Source organism: Abramis brama, assembly GCF_963993115.1.
Source record: "Abramis brama genome assembly, chromosome: 23".
NCBI lineage: Eukaryota > Metazoa > Chordata > Actinopteri > Cypriniformes > Leuciscidae > Abramis > Abramis brama.
In genome coordinates this window covers 2,694,964-2,716,997 of record NC_139985.1, presented here as the reverse complement: position 1 = coordinate 2,716,997, position 22,034 = coordinate 2,694,964, and the positions used below count along the sequence as shown (strand labels likewise).

The 22,034-nt window shown below is 36.2% G+C and overlaps 1 protein-coding gene across 4 annotated transcripts in view; it reads right to left on the bottom strand.

Moving 5' to 3' along the window:
- Positions 1-22,034, bottom strand: part of slmapa (sarcolemma associated protein a) — a 70,142-nt gene that overhangs the window by 12,731 nt on the left and 35,377 nt on the right. For 2 of the 4 annotated variants that reach the window (XM_084100163.1, XM_084100164.1), the window contains exons 4-16: positions 21,800-21,836; positions 17,975-18,037; positions 16,722-16,817; positions 16,526-16,597; positions 16,311-16,451; positions 14,764-14,901; positions 14,516-14,684; positions 14,298-14,348; positions 12,738-12,800; positions 11,186-11,245; positions 10,922-10,996; positions 6,762-6,842; positions 6,202-6,261 (exon numbers count right to left, since the gene is read on the bottom strand). In XM_084100163.1, the coding sequence (XP_083956289.1) occupies positions 6,202-6,261; positions 6,762-6,842; positions 10,922-10,996; positions 11,186-11,245; positions 12,738-12,800; positions 14,298-14,348; positions 14,516-14,684; positions 14,764-14,901; positions 16,311-16,451; positions 16,526-16,597; positions 16,722-16,817; positions 17,975-18,037; positions 21,800-21,836 (1,106 nt within the window). The remainder of the gene's footprint in view (positions 1-6,201; positions 6,262-6,761; positions 6,843-10,921; positions 10,997-11,185; positions 11,246-12,737; positions 12,801-14,297; positions 14,349-14,515; positions 14,685-14,763; positions 14,902-16,310; positions 16,452-16,525; positions 16,598-16,721; positions 16,818-17,974; positions 18,038-21,799; positions 21,837-22,034) is intronic. The other 2 variants (XM_084100166.1, XM_084100165.1) reach the window with 1 other exon arrangement.

The window sequence follows — 22,034 nt, the reverse complement described above, 5'->3', positions numbered from 1 at the left end:
TTAGTAAAATAATAATAATAATAATAAAAATAAAATTAGGCAAAACTTGCATTAGTGTATAATTTATAAAGCGTTTCAAAATTGTAAAGTTGGGCATTTAGGGTTGCAACTATGAAACTTTGAACTCTTGTGAAAGTGAAAGAAAAAATTCAGCACATAAATGTATATATAAATACATATATATATAAATACACACACATATATATATATATATATATATATATATATATATATATATATATATATATATATATATATATATATATATATATATATATATATATATATAAAAAAAATATTTTCTATATAATTCTATATTTTAACAAGTAAGGATTTCACTGCGCATTTAAATACTATAATAAAAATTATATCAAATCATATTTTAAATATAAGGCAGCAATTTTTATACCACTTAATTTAATAAATATACATTGTCAAATCAATGACGAAATATCTAGGAAAACACCTGAACATTTCTTAATAGTTTTTGTACCATTCATTGAGGCGGCATTTTCTGAAACAGCTGTGAAACTGTGTATTCTGAAAAGTGCTATACATATAAACTTAAATTGAATTATTATTATTGCTACTATTATCTGTAGTTTTACCCACATCTAGCGAGAGTTATCTATAATTTAATTCCTTAACACAAACCTTGTGTTGCTGCTGCTACACTGGGTCTCTGAGAGCTAGGGGTCTTTTGCACAGAAAAGCAAATGTAAAAACAAAATTTGTTTCTAATAAACTGATCTTTTCAGTCTCAAACTGCAAACATATCAAATAACATTTCCGTGCTAAAAAACACTTCTCTCATCGGCTTTCCTAAAAGCTTAAAGCCGTGAGCGTGAGACAAAACAATCACGACGGTTCAAAACTCTGTCCAAACATTAGGAGCCACAAATGATTCTGTTCAAACCCATGAGATAAAACATCAAGCACTAAAACTTGTTTACTGCAAACCAGAATCAAGATGCTTGTTTAGAATCAGTTCATTACGTGAAGCACGAAGCATTTCTGTGTGCTCGGTCCATCAGTGAATGACTTGAGTGCAAATGCACAACATGCCCGGCTCGGCTTGCATCAAACAGGACAACAGAGCATCTAAAAAGCATCGGTCTCAGACTATAAACAACTTAAAGCCTGATTACGAAACAAGAGCTCTAATGGAAGATCTACAAATGAGCCACTGAGATGACCAGCACCAGGCCAAGCAAAAGAGACATTAGACACTTTCCGGAGACTTCATGCCGAGCAAACATACATTTGTCTCTCTGAGGAGCATCCAGTTGGTCTCTAATGTGGTCTTGTAACAACAGGCTTTTGGGAAACCTCCTCTGACCATAAACTGATGAACGTCCCCCCTCTCAGAACACTCTACAGATGTCGGTGAAGTCATGTGCTAATTTAAGGGCTGGTAATCCGTCATGATGTCAGACAGAGGGTGTTTACTGCGAGCGAGGGAGTTGCTTTCAGGCAAAATGATGTAACGAACTTGTCGTTTCTGAAGTTTTGCCATTCATTTAATGAGAGGGGGCCTAAAGTGGTGTGTAATCTCATTCTGCTCCTCCTCCGGTGATTTCATCAAGAGCGTCTCAGAAGAATTTTATGGATGAGATTGAATATCACAACCATATAAGGTTACATATGTTCAGATAACTCTTCATTAATGCATTTGAATAACTCGTGCCAGACGCAAGAGTGTAGATGCAACCTTGGAGCAAATGAGAGCATTTCATAGCTATTCAACAGCGCCCCCTAGAGCCATATTTAACAAAAGCTTGTTGGACAAATCAAATCAGAAAGCAAAATCAAATGCAAGTGACTAATCCAAAACAGAGCAGAATTCTGACTGATAATAAACTGAACAATTATTATGTTGGCTTAAGATGTCGATTAAAGATATTTGCCTCAGACACGTGGCATCTTTGTAGTGGTTCTCAATCAGGAGGCCCTGGTTCACTAGTGGGCCATAAAATGGCTTAAAGTATTTAATATATGACAAAACATACGCAAACACGGCTAAAAATCAAGATGAAAACCGATATATTTCTTATATTTGAGAATATTAAAACGATTTTTAGACCTTTTTAGAAAAGTCAGAGAAATTAATAAAATCTGTAAAATTCATGTAAATTTCTATGATGAATAACTTTTTTTTTTAATTGTGTCAAGCTTTGAAATATTTTTATTTGAGTAAAAATTGCTGAGAAATTGCTTTTTAATTTAAAAAGTAAAAAAAAAAGTAACCTATAAGTCATTTAAATTCATTATTGAACCATGAACATTCAGTTAATAAATGTTATGAAATGACAGGATTTCATTATTATGAATTTAATTGAATATAATTTTAATAATTATTACTTTTAATTTCATCATTTGTTTACACTTTATTTTAAGGTGACAGTTACATTGTACTTACTCAAATAAGTATGGACTAATATTATTTAACTACATGTACTTACCATGCATAATTTACTGTTATTACTATAGTAAGTACACATATTAACGTGTAACCATGTCACCTTAAAATAAAGTGTTACTTATTATTTTAGTATTTTGTCACTCCTAGTTTCTTTAGATACATTTTTTTTTTTTTAAAGTTTAAAAACCAAGCATTTTTGTCATTACAGCAGTATCACCAGAAATATCTTATTAAACATTGAATATTATTTTGGACAAATGGAGTCAAAAAGGTTGAAAACTACTGATTTAATGGGAGATAAATACAGTTAACTTCCGTTGGTTCTATTACAAAATTAATACACTTCATGCAAAATATTTTTTGCATATTAGCACATTAACATATGACAGGCCTAAATTTACATATCAATGCATATTGAGTATTCGTCAACTTGATCTAAAGTACAGGTCATAGGTCTGAGGTCCACTTGTGATGCTAGTGTTTTTTTTAGCATGCATTAGCTAGCATGATTTTCCTACAACAGTTACATCATTAGTCCTACTGGTGTTTAGGAATAATAGAGTCTATCTACATTTATCCCTCATATCCAGTGGGAAACATACAGTACCAGTCAAAAGTTTGGAAACATTACTATTTTTAATGTTTTTGAAAGAAGTCTCTTATGCTCATCAAGCAAAAAAAAACCCCAAAAAACACAGTAATATTATGAAATATTATTACAATTTAAAATAATGGTTCTCTTTTTTAATATATTTTAAAATGTAATTTATTTTTGTGATGCAAAGCTGAATTTTCATCAGCAAGTACTCCAGTCTTTGGTGTCTTATGATCCTTCAGAAATCATTCTAATATGCTGATTTATGATCAATGTTGGAAACAGTTGTGCTGCTTAATATTTTTTCTATAACCTGAGATACTTTTTTCAGGATTATTTGATGAATAAAAAGTTAAAAAGAACTATTTATTTAGAATAGAAATCTTTTGTAACAATATACACTACCGTTCAAAAGTTTGGGAACAATAACTATTTTTTTAAAAAGAAATTAGTACTTTAATTCAACAAGGATGCGTTAAATTGATAAAAGGTGATGGTAATGATTTATATTGTTAGAAATGTTTTTATTTTGAATAAATGCTGTTTTTATGAATAAATGCTGTTAACGTTTTACTCATCAATGAATCCTGAAAAAAGTATTCCAAAAAAATATATTAAACAGCACAACTGTTTCCATCATTGATAATAACTGAGTATCAAATCATCATATTAGAATGATTTCTGAAGGATCATAAGACACCAAAGACTGGAGTACTTGCTGATGAAAATTCAGCTTTGCATCACAAAAATAAATTACATTTTTAAATATATTAAAAAAGAGAACCATTATTTTAAATTGTAATAATATTTCATAATATTACTGTTTGTTTTTGTTTTTTTTAACTGCAGGCTGGATGAGCATAAGAGACTTCTTTCAAAAACATTAAAAATAGTAATGTTTCCAAACTTTTGACTGGTACTGTATGCACGCTACAAAAGTGCAGAATAGCCCCCAATTAATCAAGAACAAAAAATAAAGGAAGAGAAAGGCAAAAACTGACTCTAATGATCCTCAGAGGTGGCAGCACACGTCACTCTCGTCTTGGCCGCCTCTGAGTCTGCCTGGCACGCACTACGCTTCATCAAGACTGCCCACAAACAATGAAGTGCTGAAACAGGCACTTCCTCCCTGATCCATTTAACAAGAGCCTGTGCTCCTTATCTGACGTCCCGTTAAAGGACCTGAGCTCACTGGGATCACGAGAGCCCACTTAGACCGAATTAAACCAAATGCGATGCAAGTCTGAACAACATTTTTGTTCAATGAGAACTTGCCTAATTTTTTTGCCCATTTTTGTTCAATGAGAACTTGCCTAATTGGTAAACAGTATATAAAAAATAAAATTGGTTTGAGAATATGAGTTACAAACAGATTAATTAGAAAAAAGAATAAGGGAAAATGTTAAAATAATGGTGTCATTCTGAATGGACCAAACCAACAGTTCCCAAAACGATCTACTGTGTCATATCTCTTATTTAGGTATCAGTAGGGTAAGACAGACCCTGTTCACCAGCAAACCCAGCCAGGTCATGTGACACTAGAGCCAAGCTAAAGCTACACAGAGACAATAAGTCTACAAACAGAAATGGAAACAGGCTTCTTAGGTGCCCCAGCAGGAGCTTAACAACTTAACAAGTGTCATATTCTACTTTGGTAACATTTTATCAACCTTAAAGTCCATTTAGTGTTATTCAGGGTGTGTTTTGCACCAAAAATGCCCATAGTTAAATATAATTTTCCAAGCAATCTGACCATTAAAATTAAACCAGCTGTTAGTACTACTGTACTTTTATAACTTATATACATAAACAACCTCCGATAAGCTCACTTGTTTTTTTTAAGTTAAGTTGTTGAATAATATGTTACAGAATAATATGTTAAACAGAGTTTATGTATCTACAATATGTTTTTGTAGAATTTAGTTTCGATAAAAGGTCTTTTTGGAATGCAAATGGATTTCTGCATTATGAATGTTATGCAGTATGCCTATACGGCACATCTTCAGATAAACCTTCACGGAAATGGAAGTGTGGGAGTCAAATGTTTGCATGCACTGCCGTCTGGTGTGACTCAGCAGGGCGAGAGTAGACATCTTCAATCTGTGTGGGCGAGTCACAATTGAGCTGATGACATCTGAGATGAACTGCACCCCCTCACCACCCTGACAACTTCTAGTGCCACTTCAGCTACTGTCGTGTCCATTTCATCACCATTCATTCATTTGTTTGTTAAAAATTCTCAAGATTAAACCTGCAAGTATGCAAATACGCGTGGATTCTTAATATTTTAGCTTCAGGTTCTAAAGGGTTAATATTGCTATGCAGTTGCTAGAATGTTCTGAGTATTTTTTAGGATGTTGCATTCATCCTCAGATATGACTTGTCCATGCTTTCTTCAAATCCAAGGTACGAGTAACAGTCTCAGTAAGAATCGCTAAAATCCAATTTACTTGTTTTTCTAATAAATAAAATATTTATAATTATTTATATTTATATTAAAATTGTCATCATTTACTCATCCTCATGCGGTTTCAAACATGTATGACTTTCTTTGTTCTACATAACACAAAAGAACATGGAACAACATGAAGGTTAGTAAATGACAGAATTAACATTTTTGGGTGGAGTATCCCTTTAAATTACTTTCAAAGTTTGAAAATGTAACACTAAACACATTTAGAACTCTGTGAAGTCTAAAAAGAGACACATTGTATCAGTTCAAACCAACCGTGATGCTAACAGCAGCCATTTTCTTCTGACTGACAGACGTCTGAACAGCAGCTGTACGTGACATTGTGAAAGCACTCAGTGTCTAATTGGGCTGTAATTGGTTTACATTCCACACTGTCCTCAACTGGAACATAAAGTGGGACGAGGGGAAGATCTGAGGGAGGGAGATAAACCAGGATGACGCAGGGACACCTGTATGGTAAGCCCACCACTAACACCTTGTGGGTCCCACCGCTGTCCCCTCCAGCAGATGGAGACCTTATATAGTCACATTGGGGAATAACACACCCTGTTAATCTGCACAGTTGTGCCGCATGCCAGTCCACTGACCTCTAATGAGTGCAGATAAAGAGGGTGACTAACACTCCAGTTCAGCCAAACCACACAAACACACCCACATCAGCACTGGCATTTCAGACGGGGAAGCTCAACTCAACAAGAATGGAGGGATTACCTTTCAAAAGAGAAACCCTGTTCTGGGGATCGTTCAGTTCTTGTTCATCCATCTGTCCGTCTGGAATGAGGGAACAAGCGAAAGAGAGGAAACATGAATAAAAACATTAAAGAATGAAGGAAGGAAGGAAGGAAGGAAAGAAAGAAAGAAAGAAAGAAAGAAAGAAAGAAAGAAAGAAAGAAAGAAAGAAAGAAAGAAAGAAAGAAAGAAAGAAAGAAAGCATGAATAAAACCATTAAAGAATGAAAGAGAATAAATAAATAGAATAAAAGGAAAAAATTAAGAACAAATATAAAAAAGTACAAAAGATAGTTTGAAAAAATAATTAGTATATATATATATATATATATATATATATATATATATATATATATATATATATATATATATATATATATATATATATATATATATATATATATATATATATATATATATATAAAATTAAATGGCACTTTAAAAAAAAAAAAAAAAAAAGAAAAAAGTGCGATGTAAAATTAAAAAGCTGTAGAAACCAAACCTGCAATTCATACATTAAAAGTAGGTCCATGTTTTACATACCTGACGTGTCGTCACTGCTTTTCTCCTTGCTGGGGCTCAGAGTATCTGACATGTCGCACTCTTTAGCGTCTATTTGGTTTTCTATGGAGGCAGAGCGGAAGAGACCACTTAGAGGAGAGGGGGACACAACTCAAAACAACATCAAAGCAACAAGAATGACAGCGATCGCAACCTTGCTAGGCTCTCGGCTTCAATTTCTTAGTCTGAACAGGAGTGCGTTTGTAGGTTGTTAATATATAAGATTCGATTTCTCTGGATCTACAATAGCAGGCAGTGAATGAGCCCCCTGTAGTTCATCCTCTCTGGCTGGTGGTAGTTAATGCCCACACATGGTCATTTGAGTGACCTGGGCTTCAAAACGGACATACAGTCACATGCTAAACTAGTTGCTGTGCTGCAGTAGTCTCCATGTGGACTAAAATGAGTTATAAATGGGGTTTGAACAGGGGGAGGTGACGGCAGTCTTTAAAAAAGCTTCTGGCAACATGTTCATACCACAAATAATGCATCATCTGATATAAATTGAATTGCACTTCAAATTTTCAGTACTTTTTTCAATGGAACTTAGAAGGTAAATGCTGTCCGGTGACTTTCATTAGTCTCAGACATCAGGTCAAACATTGCACAAACATTTAATCAATATTTAACCTCAAAAATTCCTGCGGTTACATCACATGATAGATCTTTTGAACTCAATATAGCGAATGGCGACTCAATGGGACAGAAAAACTTAATTATATTGTCATGGGTAATTGATGACCAGTGAATTATGGTCTAATCTGTGTGGCCGTAATCTTAGTCTCTAATCCGAAGGGATTGAGGGGTCAAGGCATCTGGGAATGGCTGGTTTCTGGGTCTAAATGCCACCTCATCATCTGCATCTCTCTTCACAAGGAGGCAGCTTTAATGAGGTCATATCCTGGACCAGAGCGAAACTACTCATTTTCTTCTGCATTGATTAAGGCGGCAATGGGCGGAATGGATTTAAACATTTTTAATAACAAAACAAAACGGTATAAAAAAGTTCACAAAAACTTTTCTTTTTTCTTTTTTTTTTAACACCCATTATCATTATTATTAGCCAGAATGAATGTAAACATTAAACAAAAAACTTGTAAACTATTTTTATAATATTAGGTCAAACTGGTTTTAACATTTTAAACCGTAAAAAAAAAAGTTACAAAAAATATTTTACCTATTATTATTATTATTGTTATTATTAGGCAGAAAGGATTTAAACACTTTAAATTGCAAATGAAAAATAGTTTTTGTTTTCTTACCTATTATAATAAACAGATGAACTAGAGGAAATGACTAGCACTATGAGCACCATTTTCTCTAGTACATTAAACATTGTTGCACCAATTAGATTAAAAAAGGTTAGAGAGAAAACTAAAGCACCATGGTATAACAATACTACGCATGTTATCAAGAGAGAAACTCGTAATTTAGAGCGTAAATGGAAACAAACTATTTAGAGGTCTTTAGAATCGCGTGGAAAGACAGTATGTCACGTTATAAAAAGGCCCTAAAAGCAGCCAGGGCTGAGCACCTCCGCAAACTAATAGAAAATAACCAAAATAATCCAAGGTTTTTATTTAACTCCGTGGCTAGATTAACAAATAAACAGACGTTACCTGAGCAAAATATTCCGTTACAGTTTAGCAGTAATGATTTTATGAATTTCTTCACTGAGAAAATAGAAAGCATCAGAAACACAATTGTAAATGTACAATCTTTAATGGTGTCTTATGATTCAGCCTCAATTATCGCCCCTCAAGAAAAACTACAGCGCTTTACAACTATAGGACAGGAAGAGCTAAATAAACTTATCATTGCATCTAAACCAACAACATGTTTATTAGATCCAATACCAACTAAACTACTGAAAGAAGTGTTACCTGTAGTGGAAGAGCCTCTTCTCAATATTATTAACTCGTCTTTATCTTTAGGTCATATTCCAAGAATATTCAAGTTGGCAGTTATAAAACCTCTTATTAAGAAACCACAATTAGATCATAATAATCTAGCAAATTACAGACCCATTTCAAATCTACCATTTATGTCTAAAATACTAGAAAAAGTTGTGTCCGCTCAATTGTGCTCTTTCTTGCACGAAAATGATATCTATGAAAAATTTCAGTCAGGATTCAGTCCGCATCATAGCATAGAAACTGCGCTCGTTAAAATTACAAATGATTTACTTCTAGCTTCTGACCAAGGCTGTTTCTCAATACTAGTTTTACTCGATCTCAGTGCTGCGTTCGACACTACAGATCACACAATACTCTTAGATAGACTACAAAACTACACTGGTGTTCATGGACAGGCATTAAGCTGGTTCAGATCGTACTTATCAGACCGCTACCATTTTGTCTGTTTAAATGGGGAAAAATCGAAGATAACGTCAGTAAACTATGGCGTGCCGCAAGGATCTGTGTTAGGCCCTCTGCTATTCTCAATATATATGCTGCCACATGGTAATATTATAAGAAAACATGGAATTAATTTCCACTGTTATGCTGATGACACTCAATTATATATTTCATCACGACCAGATGAAAACAATAAATTGTCTAAATTGACAGAGTGTGTTAAAGATATAAAATACTGGATGACGTGTAATTTTCTGCTATTAAATTCAGATAAAACGGAGGTATTACTTATTGGTCAAAAAAAACTGCCCACAAAACCTCTTACAATACAACTTTACTTTAGAAGGATGTCCTGTTACTTTATCCACTACAGTAAAAGACCTGGGTGTTATATTAGACCGCAACTTGTCTTTCGAAAATCATATTTCATATGTTACAAGAACAGCCTTTTTCCACCTTAGAAACATTGCTAAGCTACGTAACATGCTATCTGTTTCTGATGCAGAAAAGTTAGTTGATGCATTCATGACCTCGAGACTAGATTACTGTAATGCTTTATTAGCTGGTTGTCCTGCATCCTCAATAAACAAGCTACAGTTAGTCCAAAATGCAGCTGCTAGAGTTCTTACTAGGTCAAGGAAATATGATCATATAACACCAATTCTATCATCTCTACATTGGTTACCTATAAAGTTCCGTATCAATTACAAAGTATTACTAATGACCTATAAAGCCCTAAATGGTTTAGCTCCTGGGTATTTAACGGAACTTCTATCGCCCTACAATCCATCGCGCTCTTTAAGATCACTAAATTCGAGGTCTCTGGTCATTCCTAGGATATCTAAGTCCACTAAAGGAGGGAGGGCATTTTCACATTTAGCTCCTAAACTGTGGAATGGCCTTCCTGATATTGTTCGAGGCTCAGACTCGCTGTCCCAGTTTAAAACTAGATTAAAGACGCATTTCTTTAGCCAAGCATTCACATAATACTTACCTTTTATACTACAGTTGAATCAGATTGAATGCATTATTTTTATGAACAGCAGCTACGCTAATTATTTCCCATCTGCTTTTCTGTTGTTAAAATAAATACAGATCGTCAGCTCCAGTTTGTATCCAGCCTCCCATGGAAACTACAGATGCCCCAACACCCGTGCAGAGACGACTCGAAGCCTGTGAAGAGACGACTCGACGCCTGTGAAGAGACGACTCGACGCTGGCGATATGTTTATGCCCTAAATTAATGCATGATTAACTAACTGTATTTTTCTATGTACATTTCTGAAATGCACTTTCTGTAAAGCTGGTTTGAAACAATATGTATTGTGAAAAGCGCTATACAAATAAATTTGAATTGAATATAATTATTATTATTACATTATTATGCAGAATGTATTTAAACATTTTAAAATTAAAAAGTTGCAACAGCTAGTTTTTCAACTATTATTATTATTTACAATAATAATAATAGCAATAACAATAATAATAGTTGATTTCTACAGCTAAATCATAACTGATGATGGTGATGATGCAGTAATAACCCTGACCTGGTCATGCTCTTTGACTAAGCTAAAAATAACTGTAATGTTCATTCCTGCCACCCAGAGCGCGTGGTTGTTTAATTTGGTTTTAAATGGAGGCCGGGGGGGGGGGGGGGGGGGGGGGGGTTTGGGGACTTTGTGCTTTCATTGCAATCAGATTGCATTATAATGTAAGGTGACAGTTCTCTCAAAACTAGCTTAATCTAGAAAGAAATAGACTTGAAGTGACAGAAATATGAGATACCTTTAAGCCTGTCTGGACTGGCCAAGCTGTTGTCCACTGTCGTCTGGTTATTCTGAAGATGCGCATCAATAACCTCTGTGGAATACAACGAGAAAACAAATGGACAGGTCACTTCTCAAGTTGTATTATCTGACAGGATTACTAGCACACAAACTGCAAGAATTACATCCCAGAAGTTCACCTCAAATGAATGAATACACCAAAATATGTAGTGCAAAAATGCTCTTTACAAATAAATCAATTAAAAAACACACACACACTTACCGTCAAAGTTGGACAGCTTGTTAATGGACGAGTCCACAGCTTCCTTCAGCTGCCTCACCGCTGGTTAGAAAAGAGAAATGTCATGTTAGTATAAATATCTTTATGGTCACTAAATCAAGCCTGATGCAACTATTTAATATTTAGCATTAAACATCAAATCTCAGTTATTAAAGGACACTGACGCAGCCCAACTAAATACATTATCAGCAGCAAAAAAAAACAAACTCATTTGTAGTATTCTCCATACATACAGAACAAAGCGAAAATGACACATGAAAAGCGTCAGTGGAAGCTCATAGACCTCAGAACGCATGCTGGTGAGAGGGAAAATCCCCGGGAATAGAGAAAATCCAGGTCAGCTGGTGGTGAAGGGAGAACAGACGGCATGCAGAGTGTTTTCGTTTCGTAGGGTTTGGAGAAAGATATTTACTTTTGCACAGAGAGACTATATGAATCTCATAGACAGATAATTAGCTATAGACAGACAGATTCAAGATTGCACAACAGACAGAGCCAATACTAAATCCTGAATGCACTCGAGGTCACACCGTTCTGCAATACAGTGTAATATTTTCACATATAGTATGGCCTCTCAAACAGTATTGCTTAATATACATAAAACAGCAACTTAGCTCGAGGAAGATCAAGAAAATAGAACTGAGATGAAATACAAATCAAAGGATACACCCATTTTTTAACCATTACAATCTTTTGGATTAATGTCAAGAAAATAAGGAGGCATTTCACAAGATTTGGAACGAGGAGCTTGAAAACTACAGTCAACACCAAAACACTTTTTTTTAGCTTCCAAATAAATAAAAAAAATCACTTATAGATTGCTTATTTCTTCCCATTTATATATATATAAAAATTAAAAATAAAACAGGAAAAAAGTTCCATTATTTTTCAACATGTCAACCACAATCAACCTTACAATTGGACTCCACTATGCTAGAAAATACCCAATAATATTTTTGTAAAATACTTGGATTTGTTATTTAAAACGGCATTCATTATTTTATTAAAATAAAAGTATGTTGTGAATATGCATCTTTAAAAAAAAACATCATCTAAATAAGTCTGCTGATCCTAATGCACAAATAACTATAATGGTTCTCTGTTTAAAATTTCGCTCAATAACGATTCTGAATAATTACATTTTTTCTGAGTGAGTCTGATTCAAACTCAAATAATCTTAATTACTTACTAAAAAGAATCACTTAACAAGAGTCATTTGTTCACATCGCATTTTCTTGTTGGGTGTTCAGGAATCATAAATGTAATTTACAAACACTACTGTGCAAAATATTAGATAAATCGCATATGGACACAGGCAAATGTTCCCTACTATCGCCAAAAGAGACTTTAAATTGGTCGCAAATGAAAAAATTACATTAGTTGCTGAGACCCTCTTAGAGTTCATGTCCCTGTAAACACCTTCCTCACTTTACAGAGTAAAACAACAATAACTGCGTCCTGCTTTGATGCTCATTAATAAGATTATTTATTAGTATGGCTTTGGAAGACTTTGGAAAGAATGCGGTGTACTCACATTGACACTCAATGTACTGTTGGATTAAAGTGCAGTCTCCTCCACTCTTTAAAAGAAAGTGGTCTACCAAAGAAAGAAAAACCCTCCATTAAATGAACAGCAAATGGAGTAACACATCGAGGGGCATCAGATGATCATAAAACATAAGCCAGATCTACAGGATACAATACGAGACGGAACCAAACAGAGATGCAGAGGGCGGGACAAGGACACAGACGGGAGACTGCAGCTATTCGTGGACCTGCGCCTCACTGCCCTGAAGAGACTGACTGACACCTGTCATTCACCTGTCACCACTAGGACAAACAGTGTGACAACGAGGTCTGACACTGATAATCAAGGATGATGTTGATTCCACCTCTTATAAGTATCAGAAACACTGAATTAAAATATTCAAAATAAAAACTTGGTTTGGTAATCTGTCTAATTTATCTTATATCCTTTGAATAATTATTATTTTTATAGTCATATGGATATATCATCACATTGTTTCAGCCAAATTGTGCAAACAAGCACAGAAAACATGTAACTATTTACAATTATAATAATAAAAATTGCAATCACATTTTTTTTTAATCAGAAAAACAGCAATTCGATTTTTCCCCCTCTGGCTGCCCTATTATAAAAGCTTAAGGCAAGATACAGCATAAGGCCTGACATGCACATCACTCATGGTTTAAAAACCACGCATTTTGATGCCAAACGACACCATCTTTGAAGTTTTCCAGTCAATTTCGGGATTTCACAGGCTGATGTTCCCTACAAGAGTCTTAGTGAAGAAAAAAAAAAAAACATGCTACACTATCCTAATCATTTCTGAAGTCAGTGCACTTCATGGAAATGAATGATAAAGGGAAAGTTCAATGAGAGGAACGTCTCTGCCAAGAGGTTTGTGTTATGTGGTGCACCACATCAAGGTGAACAGCAGTTTCATTTCTGAGATGCTGCCTCTTATATCTCTTCCAGAGAAGTACTAGAAATGTGTTCTTGGGCTCTGTTTCAAACCCTAGTGGCCTTGCTGTGTACTGACTACATAGATGGTGTCCAATCTTCCGGCAGAGTTTAGTGCTGACCCTAATTAAAATTACATTAATAATATCATCAGTTAGCAGAATTAAAATGGGTCCTAACCATTCAGAACTTTATCATCAATCAAAGAAGTCTAGTACAAAATACAAATGACTAAACAGGCCAACCAGCTCACACTAAAACTCCTTTCCTCAGAATACTTCCCTCCTATACTGATTCATTAAACAAGTACACAGGAAGAACTTAGTGACAAACGGCCAAATGAGAGGGGAAAAGTTAAGTAAGACTCCTAAGACCGTATACACACAGGTGTCGACATGAACACACATGCTCAGTGGAAAAGATCAAGGCCTTCGAGACAGAAAAGGTCATAATGAAAGCAAAGCCGGACAGACAGAAAGAAAAAGGGACAGAACAATAAAAAAAATAAATAAAAAAAATAGGCAACCAAAGGCGAGCTCCCATGCTGAATTAGTCAGAGGCGATGCAAGGTTAGCAGCACACTAGCAGACGCATGCGTCTCCAACTCACCTAAGCTGTTGTTTTCCTTTATGCTTTTCTCCTGCAGCTGTTCTAACCGGACTGGAAAACGACAACGAGAAGATTTTGACCAAAAAGAAAAACAAGAGCTCTATACCGACAGATGCTCCTCCTCAACCAGTTGCATCTCTTTAGTTACCGTGTTATAGATGTGCACCGTTCTCAACCAAGAGTCCAGTACTGAAATGCTGCATGATTGTGTATTTTACCTTGCAGGGCCGTTAGTCTCTCATTTGTGAAGTCGTTGTCCGCCTGCAGAGCTTCTATTCGAGCCTGAAGCGACTGTTCCTTCTCCTCCATCTCTTCAATCCTCAGCTGTAGCTCTTTCTTCTCATTCAGGCCTTTCTGAGTGAGCTCCTCGTGTTTGCCCTCGGCCAGCTAAACACAGAAGTTTTGAAATTTAACAGGTTTAGCAATTTAACAGGGTTAATGTGACAGTGGGTGGTGATGGACATGCCTTGATCTTTTCTGAGAGATCCTTGATTTCATTGACTGCTCCGTTGTATTTGTTGGCGAGTTCTCTGAGCTCTTCCTGCGTGTGTTCGTTCATCTCTCTCAGGTGCGTGCACTCGTCTTCTGTGTTACTCAAGCTCCTCTGCAACACACAAACACACAGCTGATAGAACCTTTATTTCGATAATCCACTTTAGACACACTTTGCAACTACATGTCAACCAACTCTTTTTAGAGTATTAGTAGACTGTAATGCCTGGTTCAAATTACACGAATTTAGCCCGATTTTGGCACGATCTGTTTGACGTAGGGTAGATTCAATCGTTTCATCTCGTATAGTGTGTCATAGTGGGCGACATCTGACGTTGCGTCTGCGATGCTTCACGACATCACCATAAAAAGTCTAGCATGTTTAATTTTTTTCACGGTCATCCACGACGGAAGAGTGAGTGAGTGTGTGTGTGTGCGCGAGTGAGTGCGCGAGTGAGTGTGTGCGTGCGTGCGTGCGTGCGTGCGTGAGTGAGTGAGTGAGTGAGTGAGTGAGTGAGTGAGTGAGTGAGTGAGTGAGAGTGAGTGAGTGAGTGAGTGAGTGAGTGAGAGTGAGTGTGTGAGTGAGTGAGTGTGTGAGTGAGTGAGTGAGTGAGTGAGTGAGTGAGTGAGTGAGTGAGTGAGTGAGTGAGTGAGTGAGTGAATGAATGAGTGAGTGAGTACGCGATTGAGTGAGAGTGAGTGAGTGTGTGTGTGTGTGAGAGCGTTTGTGTGAGTGAGTGAGAGTGTGTGTGTGTGCGCGAGTGAGTGAGCGACAGTGAGAGTGTGTGTGTGTGTGTGTGTGTGTGAGTGCGTGTATGTGAGTGAGTGAGAGTGTGTGTCAGTGTGTGTGAGTGAGTGTGTGTGTGTGTGTGTGTGTGAGTGCATTTGTGTGTGTGTGTGTGTGTGTGTGAGTGAGTGAGTTTGTGTGTGTGTGTGTGTGTGAGTTTGTGTGTGTGTGTGTGTGTGAGTTTGTGTGTGTGTGTGTGTGTGTGTGTGTGCGCGCGAGAGAGTGATTGAGTGTGTGAGCGATTGAGTGAGCAAGAGTGAGTGTGTGTGTGCGCAAGTGAGCAACAGTGAGTGTGTGTGCGTGAGCGAGTGCGTTTGTGTGAGTGAGTGAGCGAGAGTGTGTGTGTGTGTGAGTGAGATATGTGTGCGAGTGAACGTGTGCGTGTGAGATGGCACGCAATGATTGGTTGGAAAGCAACGTGTAGTCTGACGTTTCTTGTCCAGGACACGACAAGTGTGACGAGAAATAAAGTGCTAAAGTGCTTATTTAACCGATGCTAATAGTAACTATAGTACTTAGTTGGAAGAATTGTTTGTGATTTTAGGCATCATTTTATTTCGATGGTCCACTTTTTGACATTCTACTAACTAAAAGTTACTTTGCAACTACATTACAGTTAAAGAACTTTACATTAATTGGCTATTTAACAACATTTTTAAACATCCAATCCAGTATTAAGGAAAAAATGGCTCTTTCAATCTTGCATAATCAATATAATATTGATTTCTTTTTACCTCCACCTCGGACAGTTTCCTGACCACCTCGATTTTCTCCTGAAGGACCCGCCTCAGGGACTCTTTGGCTGTCGTCTCGTAATTGTGTTTGTCCTCTGTTAAGGCTACAAGCTCCTTTCGGATACCGTCTTCTGTTTGATTCTGAGGAGACAGCATGCAGTGATGCATTTCTGTGAGCACATATTTCAAATACTCAAAGCAGACGCGGGCCTTACTTTTGAATATGCTTGCAACTGATTCCCCATCACTTCCAATCTAGAAAGTAACCGGTCTTCATCGATTAAAGCCTGTAAAGACCAATAAACAGACCTTGTTATCATATCATAAGTGTTACATATTCTGAGTGCAACTAAACATGCCTAAAACAGCCACCTGTATTGAATAATTAATAATCCTTTAATTGTGCTGTACCTGCCAGCTGCTCTCTGATGCCTCCTGTGTGCTGGCCAGCAGCCTCTGCAGAGTGGCCAGCTTCTGCTCCAGCATCTGCTCTCTGTGTAAGGCCTCCTGAAGGACACAAGCAGAACATCAACATTATATGATCGCTAATATATAGTATATACTTGGAGCTGGTAACCCAATGCACAGGACCATGGTGACACCACAATAAAAATATTCATGATTCTGAAGCTGAAAATACAGAACGAAATTAGACGAATATGCACTCTGTCACTGTGACTACATATATTTAAAATAATGTAAGCCACTTTTTACTGGTAACAAGACATTTGGCATTATCAGGAGCCACAAATATTCCCTCATTGCACTATTATACATTATATTCAGTATTATATATAGTAATTTAATGTAGTACTGACACTAAAACTCTGAAAACTTGATTTTTAAAAAATGTGTCATTGTAAATTAAAAAATGTAAATATTTTGGGTGAACTAAACAATACATATTGTCACTATCCACGATACATATTGTTGCATTTTTGTATTGTGATATACTGTGACACGATATATTGTTACACCCCATATATATATATATATATATATATATATATATATATATATATATATATATATATATATATATATATATATATATATATATATATATATGTATTGTGTGTGTGCGCGTGTGTGTGTATCTATATTTATACTACTGTTCAAAAGTTTGTGGGCAATTTATTAAAAAGAAATGAAGACTTTCATTCAGCACAGACACATTCAATTAACTTAGTAACACACTTTTACACTGTTACAAAAAATCTAATAAATGCTGTTCCTTTGACCTTTCTATTAATCAAAGATCATTTCCATGAATCAACAAAATGTTTTGAACATCAGTGATAATCAGAAATGTATCTTGAGCAGCATATTAGAATGTTTTCTGAAGGAGAAGAAAATGGGAGTAATGATGCTGAATATTAAGCTTTACATCACAGGAATAAATTATATTTTAAAATATATTCAAATAGAAAACAGCTATAATAAATTGTAAATAATATTTCACAATATTACTATTTTCAATCAAATGCAACATGCATTATATATATAATAAATATACCCTATTAAATAAATATATATTTAATTTACTGTATTAATATATTACATTTCAAGGCCAGTACATGAAATGGACAAACATCTCATCTTTTCTCATCATTTTGATAGTTAATGGCTGCAGATGGCCTGTAGAGGTCAGTGTTGCTCCATACCTGCAGGTACTGGGAGAGCTGAAACAGTTCCTGAGAATACATATTGGGTGTATTTGCGGACACCTGCATGACAGAAGGAAAAAATAAATAGATAAACTGTGTGCAGATTTTTTTTTTTTTGTCCTCACAACCTCAGGTCTGTGTACTTCAATGAAACATTTATCTATTGAGCATCTTTTCACATGTTGTCCTTGATGAATCTAAATCAATGCAATCAAAAGCAGTTTTCAGTCTCACCAAAAGAAACATCTTCTGAAAAGGTGAAATAACCTTGAATGAATCCAGTCTAGCTGAATAGGGGCCTTGTTCCTTATATTGTTACCACAATGTTCCAAATAGTGAAATTGTGACTCAAGATCTGCTACATTTATTGAATCCACATGATGAGACACTCCCAGAGCAGAGAGCAAGTCAGAAAGAGTATTTTTATATTGACAGCATCAGATATAGAAGCGCTATATGCATCTGGGAATGGATGTGACATTGACAGGTCTGCATTCATGGGGTTTAAGGGGGACGCCAGTCCATCTACACCATCTTCAGTACAACAGATGGAGGCTCAGAGTGATGATGCAATGATTTACACATGCATGGTTTTGTCATCACAGATGCAGATGATGTCATCGTTCTGCGAGCCCCATCAGTACACTGATATCATTAGCTAATTGTTTTTCCTAATCCATCTGGCCGAGTTACAACTCCTGACTGAATTCGAAAACACTCCCTAAAACATTCATTATTAGTTCACTTTGAGGTTCCCACATTTAAAAACTGCTATAGCGGAGTCAGAACTCAGAAGAGAACCATCGGACTCCTTGCCTTGCATAGAGTAAAATTTGCTCAAAAAGTATGCATACACAATTGTTCAAAAGTTTGGGATCAGATTTTTTTGTTGTTTGACTGAAATATTCAGCAAGGACACAAACATATCAAAAGTGACAGTAAAAACATTGAGAATGTTACAAAAGATTAAATGCTGTTCTTTTGAACGTGCCATTCGTCAAAGGATCCTGAATAAATGTATCAGTTAACACAAAAATATTAAAGGAGAAAGAACTCCGGTCAATTTTAACATTGAGCTCATTTTTTTGTAAATTTGGAGTGGTGTCAGTACAGAGAACAACGACAAAAATCGGTGTTGCCTACACCGTGTTATCCTCTTTTTAAAATTTGCACCCTGTTGACTTCAATGGGGCAAGTTTTAAACCTGCTTTTAGCCTCTTAACATCCTTGATGTGTCATTACAAGTGCACAGGTAATGTGAGTGATTCCTTCAGAGTGAACACGGGTGAATCTGACTGCAGTAGATGTGAAAGATATGAACAAAAATGATGTTATTTCAGCCAGCGCTCATACGAGTTCACGCGCATAGGTTATCAAGCGCGTGAACTCGACAATCGACTACTGTGGACTTCAACCGAAAACAGGAAGAAAATACAGGTATGTGCGCTGGCTGAATTAACATAATTTTTAGCAGGTTTGATACTTGCCCCATTGAAGTCAACAGGGTGCAAATTTTAAAAAGAGGATAACACGGTGTAGGCAACACCGATTTTTGTCGTTGTCCTCTGTATTGACAGCAAATTTACAAAAAATTGAGCTCAATGTTAAAATTGTTCTATTTTTAACATTGATAATAATAATAATAATAAATGTTTCTTGTTCAAATCATCATCATAGAATGATTTCTGAAGGATCATGTGACACTGAAGACTGGAGTAATGATGCTGAAAATTCACAGGAATGAATTACATTTTACAATACTTTCAAATAGAAAAAGTTATTTTAAACTAATCATTATCATTTCACAAAGATTACTCTATTTTTATTTTTGATTAAATAAATGCAGCCTTGGTGATAGAGGTGTCGAAATGAATCGTTTCTACGATGCAGACGAGGACGATTCGGTATCCGTTCAGTAATAGACCATAACCGATTATTATAATGTACTGACGCTTTTCTGACGTCATTTGACACGTACATTCTTTGTCGCGGTAGCAAACAATGGCAGAGGGAGGCAAGACGTGAGTGCGAGTAATTAAAAATGCTCCAACTACTTTTGTGATTTGGGAAAAGCCTGTAGAAGTCCTGGCAGAAAGCGATCATAAGGATGTAGTGTAACGACGCCCAGTTCCAGGAATGCACTAATATTTTGTTGGTAGTACCAGTTTGCAACAATTATTAGTTAACACTAAGTTGTCAACATGAAAAAAATAATAAAAAAATGTGGATGTACCAAAAAACTTTAAAAAACGTCGTTACACTACATCCTTATGCATCGCTTTCTGCCAGGACTTTTACAGGATTTTCCCAAATCACTGAAGTGACCTCGACGTCCGGGTTAGCGGTAGCATTAGCCATCAGGCAAGTGTTATTTAAATAAACTCCTGATGTACTTACAAACTTTCCAATGCCTCGTTTTATGAGTACAGAACCTACTTGTCCTACTGTAGAAGTTTGGTCCATTCTGGGCATTATTAGTGGGGTAATTTACCAGATACAGCCTTGGATCCATTAGCGCCTGCATTAAGCCATCCGGCTGATATCTCTAAATAAGCTCTAACTTTAATAATGTATGACTAAAGGGAAAAAAAGCTTCTGGGGGGTGTTTGACTCGAGGTCATGGTGCAAAGGACCCTAGGTTGAACCATCCCTTTAAAAGCCTACATCTGGGCACATCTCGGCTTTTATGAACAACCTGGTAAGCACGACCTGGAGAAGACACGCAGCGCGTAATGTAAATCATGTCACGCACACATAAAATATGCAGGGGGTAATACCACTAACTTGAGGAGCCACGTCAGCCGCTGTCACCCCGAGCTGTTAACGCCTGGCAGAGCTGCGGTCTCATGTCGTGGATGAATGGCAGCGATCACTTTTAGTATTTACTTTTGTGTGTTCTCAATGCTCCTGTTGTCTTCTGTGCCCAGACTTGAGTTTTGTTTAATGTTTGATACATTCAAGAAGCGTGTTTTCTTTGAGCGGGTAAAATTAAAGGTTCAGTTCATATATCTGACTGCTTGCATTCATTGACAAAATTGTATACATGAAGTAAAATTTAAAATTGAGAACATTTTGATATCGAATTGAACTGAATCGATGACATGATAATCGTAATCGAACCGAACCATGAGACCAGTGTAGGTTCACACCCCTATTTGAAGAGCAGATGAGAATTCATTCATAAACATTTTTAAAAAATCTCACCGACCCCAAACTTTTGAAAGGTATAGTTACTACTTCACTAAATTACAATTGTGAATTGGGATGTAGTTTGAGTCTAGGATCTCATCAACATGCTATCAGTAATAGCATTTGATTCTAGATGCAACAAAGAGAGAACGACTTTATTAGATTTCTGTTTAAAGACTAATGCGATTAAGCACGAGTATATATTTAAAACTTGCAAAGAAAGACACCTCTGTGCACGACTGGGAACGATCCGCCACACAACTAAAATGTTCCCTGTTAAAGCTCCACAGAGGCATCCCACACGGAGGATAACTGCATTATCTAACTTCATCTGGACCACCTCCAGGATTGTTCACAAATACACCACATGGAAACCTCAGATAGCGGCACATAATGCTTGCTGATGTTAATTCAAGGCTTTAGCAACAGCAAGGACATGGAAATCAATGGCATTCATAACAAGCTGCTTTGAGGACAACACGGCAAAACCTGCATGCTGTTTGATATCCAAAAGACACAATTATAAGAACATAATGAACTGGAAATCATTCACTCATGATCAAGTTTAATCTGGAGAAAAACAGCCTTACATCCTGCACATATAACGAAAGAAAGCGAGTCACGAGCGCTTACCTTATCAATAGCCAGTGGCAGTGGAGCTGGAACAACACTGGAAGAGAAAGAGAGATTGTTACTGGTTTATGGAGAGATCGGGACGGATCTACTGACACTTTGCATGAGGAAAGTTAGGTGCAAATATTTGCTAGCAGACTCACTCAACTGATTCAACTTTGCACTGTTAATATTTTACAGTACAGCCCTTTTATAACCTGAAAATATTAGCACACCACATGAGAGATACAAGTTG